Source organism: Grammomys surdaster, unplaced genomic scaffold, assembly GCF_004785775.1.
Source record: "Grammomys surdaster isolate TR1022 unplaced genomic scaffold, NIH_TR_1.0 125603, whole genome shotgun sequence".
NCBI lineage: Eukaryota > Metazoa > Chordata > Mammalia > Rodentia > Muridae > Grammomys > Grammomys surdaster.
Genome location: NW_021620446.1, coordinates 1092680 through 1097488, shown reverse-complemented (window position 1 = coordinate 1097488; position 4809 = coordinate 1092680). Strand labels below are relative to the sequence as shown.

General features: G+C 51.0%; 1 protein-coding gene across 1 annotated transcript in view; it reads right to left on the bottom strand.

Moving 5' to 3' along the window:
• Positions 1-3458: 3458 nt before the first annotated feature.
• Muc5b (mucin 5B, oligomeric mucus/gel-forming) overlaps positions 3459-4809 on the bottom strand; it is a 31871-nt gene continuing 30520 nt past the window's right edge. Inside the window, 2 exon segments of the mRNA XM_028786892.1 lie at positions 3459-3648; positions 4217-4325. Coding sequence (XP_028642725.1) covers positions 3459-3648; positions 4217-4325 — 299 coding nt within the window.

Below are 4809 nucleotides of genomic sequence, written 5' to 3'. Positions count from 1 at the left end.
CCTCCTCGTCATCACATTTCCCAAGTGCTGTGTGTGGGAGGAACAGTGTCCACCATGTTGCCACACAAGGCAGAGTTGCTGAGCACCCTTTCCCAGAGTGCTTGCCTTCTTGCTTAGCAGGCTGGGCCCTCAAGACTTCCCTGGGCGATTAGAGAGAGCACATTTGTTTTAACTTCAAGCAAAGGATCAAGATGACTCCTTTTATTTCTATTTTTGCTGTGTGTGTGTGTGTGTGTGTGTGTGTGTGTGTGTGTGTGTGTGTATTCACATGCATGTGGAGGTTAGTGGTCAACCTTAGGTGTTGTACCTCAGGTGCTGCCCACCTTGATTTTTGAGACAGGGTAGAGACCAGGCCTGGACCTCACCGAGTAGACTGGGCTAGCTGGCCAGTGAGTCCCAGGAGTCTGCCTGTCTTCTCTACCTCCCCAGTACTAAGACTTCAACACACAGCACCAAGTCCTGCTTTTCTGTGGGTTCTGGGAATTCAACTAAAATCCTTAGGCCTGTGCGGCAAGCATTCTACCAACTGAGCCATTTCCCTTTACTTATTTTTAAGTTTCATATATCAATATTGTGTGTGAATGTATGGTGTATGTATGGGCATGTGCATGCCATCGTGTGTGTGTGTGTGTGTGTGTGTGTTGCCTTGTGCATATGGAGGTAGGAGGACAATGTTTGGAGTCACGTCTCTCCTCCCACCCTTATGCAGGTCCCTGGGGTTGAACTCAGTACTCAGTAGCCAGGCTTGAATGACAAGTGCCTTTACCTGTTGAGCTATGCCCCAGCCCCTCATTTATGTTTTTAATTTTTTATTATTTTATGTGGATGGGTGTTTTGCCTGCATGCATGTCTATGTACCATGTGCATGCCTAGTACCTATGGGGGCCAGAAGAGGTTGTCACATCCCCAGGAATGAATTACAAATGGTTGTAAGCTGCTGTGTAGTTGTTAGGAATCAAACCTGGATCCTCAGGAAGAACATCAAGTGCTCTTAACCATGGAGCCTTCTCTCTGGCCTCTCATTTATATTTTGAAGCCAACTCTGCCAGCATTTTTTTTTTTGAGCTGCAGACCTCTACTATCTATGGAAACACGACCTGCATCCAAGATCCATTTAAAAGCTATGGAGTGTAAATGTGGAAACAGAGGGGAAGCATGTGGGATAACAGCTTTCTCCAGGTTGAGCAGCATCCTTCCTTCCTTCTCATGATTGTAACACCAGCAAGAACATTCCGGTCCTCACACACACACCCTCCTCTCTCTTCAGAGTCTCACTGTATAGCCCAGGCTGGCCAACAACTGGTGATCTGGATCCCTTAGCCACCAGAGCTCCCGTTCAGTTCTTTCCTTTGAGGGAACTTCAGATGTATCACCAATCACCTTCAATCACTTCTATAAAACCACCCTACTCTACCTGCAAATCTGAGTGCCTGGTACTTGGTCCCATTTTGTTTCCTGACTCTGCTTCACTTGGGGACTCAGGGGCCTAGAGATTTAGGAGCTAAGTGTATACTCCCTTTAAGGAGGGATATTGGGCCTCCAAATGTGGACCCCTGGCCTGCCCTGTCATGGCTGGTGTATTGCTAATGTCTTTTTCACAAGGATGTCTGTCTGCTTTCCACTTAATCCATCTTGTGGCTGCAGTTCCTTTTTGTCACTGTGGGGAAGAGATGCCCATTCTCCCATGTAGAAGGCAGAATCCCTCTTAGAATCTATTTAAAGAGGACCTAGACCTGCCTGTTTATTCACTGTGTCTTGCTGTGACTTTCCCTGGGCCCTAGTCAGGCCTTAGATTTTCAGAGTGGACTCTGAGTCTACTGCCCTGGCTGGAGCAGGCCTTGTCCTGCTAAAGCAGTTTTCATCTCTTAGTGCCTCTGTTTCCTCAGTGGGTAGAACAGCGATGTTACACACTATATATTTGGCCATAGTATCCCTTGGCATGGAAGATTTCAACATTGGAGAGCATCTCCGTCAAATGATGCCCTTGACTCCCGGTGAGGATGCCTGAGAGTGACTGGGATTGAGGAATCAGCATTTGGCTGTGGCTTCATGAGGACAGGGACATGGAATTTCTTGTACTGGAAGCCACACTCTGAGATCAAAGGTGAACTTAGAGAAGCTGGCTTCAGTGTCCTCCTGCTGTCCCTCAGCACACCCGCTGCCTTATCAACCTCTGGACCACGTTTGTCAGTCCCTGGTGTGCTGTCTGCCAGACAGACCTCTCCAAGTGCACAGGAAAGGCAGGCTTACTGGCCACATCTGTGAGGACCTAGGTTCTCCTACCCCAGGCCCAGGAGCTCTGCTACACTTCCAGCCAGGACTTTATCTGCCCCACACCACACATAGGTTCCCCGTGTCATGTTTCCTTCTTGCCACTCCTACCTCTGGAACTCAAGCCATAGAGCCCCACATTCCTGGCCCTGTGATTCCCTTTCACATGTGTGAAATGTTCTCCACTCTCAACAGAGGGAGGGAAAGAAAGGAGCAACAGATAGCCTCTTGTATAGTAAGTCAGTCATTGACGTGTATCTCAAATGTAGTGCACCTGAGGAGGCAGAACAGGACTTAGGTCCTAGCACCATTGTAGCCATAGTCTCTTGGCGTTTGAGCAGTGCAAATCACCCATCTCCACATTTCTGCCCATTGCATCCACCACACTGATGGATGCTAGGATGGTCTTCTCAGCCCACAGGCTCCTCTGTCTACCTAGGATGTCCTGATGCTAATCTTGGGTTCAGTGGCTGCGAGGCTAGTGTGTGAGTCCCTGGCTTGCTTTGCCCCTGCCCGTGCTCTCAGTGTCCAGCCAATGGCTAATTACCTCTCCCCTATTCCTATTAGACACCCTCTTGTTCCTCATGTTCTGTTGATAACTCTAGCTCTGTTCCTGGAAACTTTGAACCACAAACGGGGAGCCATACAGAGTGCCCAGGAAAAGACACCAGGAGGAGACACACAGTGCCAGGATTTATTGCAGCTTAGGGATGAGTGAGCACAGACCCCTCTTCAACCCCAGGTCCCAGAGCCCCTCCAGCAGGCAGCCACCCTGCCTGATACAGCTCTCTGGTCTTGCTTGGACAGTCCCATCTGCCTTTGTGGATGTGAAGTGACTGACACAGGGCTTACTTTATGTGACAGAGGACACACAGGCTTGCTGTGGGGAGCCCTATAGCCACAGGCTCTCACAGAGGATGAGGCCAAAACAGACAGCAGGCTCCTCGGGGCCAAATCCTCACCTGGCACCCTCCTCAAGTGGATCTTAATTGCCCCACCAACCTCCTTGATGCTGGTCTCACCAGTGGCAGGCAGAGGGTGGACCAGAGGCAGTGAGAGCCACAGAGGGTTCTTGTGGGCCTCGTGGAACATGCCTGCCTAAGGTTTTCATGGTCAGTTGTGCAGGTTCTGCTCCAGATGGAGGGACATAAGGGGTTGGGGACATAATTGCCTTCCAGCAGTGGGCTCTAGGAAGCATTCATGGAAGTCATAGGCAGGGAGCTGCAGGCCGGGGCACAGTTGCACTCATCGATGTGGGTATAGGTGTGCTGGATGACTGTACCATCGGGACACTGCATAGTCACAGCTACGTCATGGACCTTGCTCTCTTGACAGCAGGTGCACTGATGCTCCATGGCTTGGGCCTCCATGGAGTACCTGTGGACATGGGAGGACGTTCCTCTTAGCAGGGTAATGATGCATGGTCCTCTGTGGGCTCTTGACAGCTGCCTGACTGTCCAGCATGACTACTTTCTTAAACACAAAGCCTTACCCCTCCTGGACTATCTTTAAACCCTACTCTATCTTTCATAGCTGTCTGCGATTCTGTTCCCTTTCCATTCTGCTGATTCTGTTCAGATGTTCCCTCTGGACAGCCACCCTAAGCCCTGAAGTGAGCCTCTGGCCATTTCTCCTGCCCTCTCTAACCACAGACTCTCAACCTTCCTGACCACTCCCTCTTCACAGCTGACCACAGCCTGGGACCATCTAGGGCTTACAGAAAGACCTGATGCTACCTGACCCCCTAGACATATTCAGATTCCTGCCCATGGGTCCCCAGCCAAACCCCTATTTTGTGCAGCTAAGCCAGGATTGCCCCTGGCTTGGATGGGAGATGGGCCATATGCTTTGTGCAGAGAGCTATGTGTGACCTTCTGACCCTGAGCAGGGGACAGGTAGCAACTAGTGCTGCTGTACTCTCAGGGGAGGTAAGACACCCACTCACTTGGACTTTCCAGAGCAGGAACCCTCGCAGAAGGTGATGTTGACCTCCGTCTCACAGCCCTTATGCCGCAAGATGGTTGAGTTTACGTGCACTTGACAGGTACGTGAGTCTGCAAAGGAGACAGGCCAGTGCAAGGACCCTAGACCCTTACTCAGAGCCCCTAGACCTAGTAAAGCTGACCCTCCATGGTGTCAATATTGACTGTCAGTTTGACAGGATCTAGAGTCACCTAAGAGAAAAGCTCAGAGAGATTTTCTAGATTAAGTTAATCAATGAGAAAAGACCGACCCTGCATGTGGGCAGGACCTCCATGGGCTGGGGTCTCAGCCCGAGTGGAAAGGAGAAAGTGAGCTGCCCACCAGCATCTATCCCTCCCTGCCTCCTGTGAGCTACCCACCAGCATCTATCCCTCCCTGCCTCCTATGAGCTACCCACCAGCATCTATCCCTCCCTGCCTCCCGTGAGCTGCCCACCAACATCTATCCCTCCCTGCCTCCCGTGAGCTACCCACCAGTATCTATCCCTCCCTGCCTCCCGTGAGCTACTCACCAGCATCAATCCCTCCCTGCCTCCCGTGAGCTACCCACCAGCAT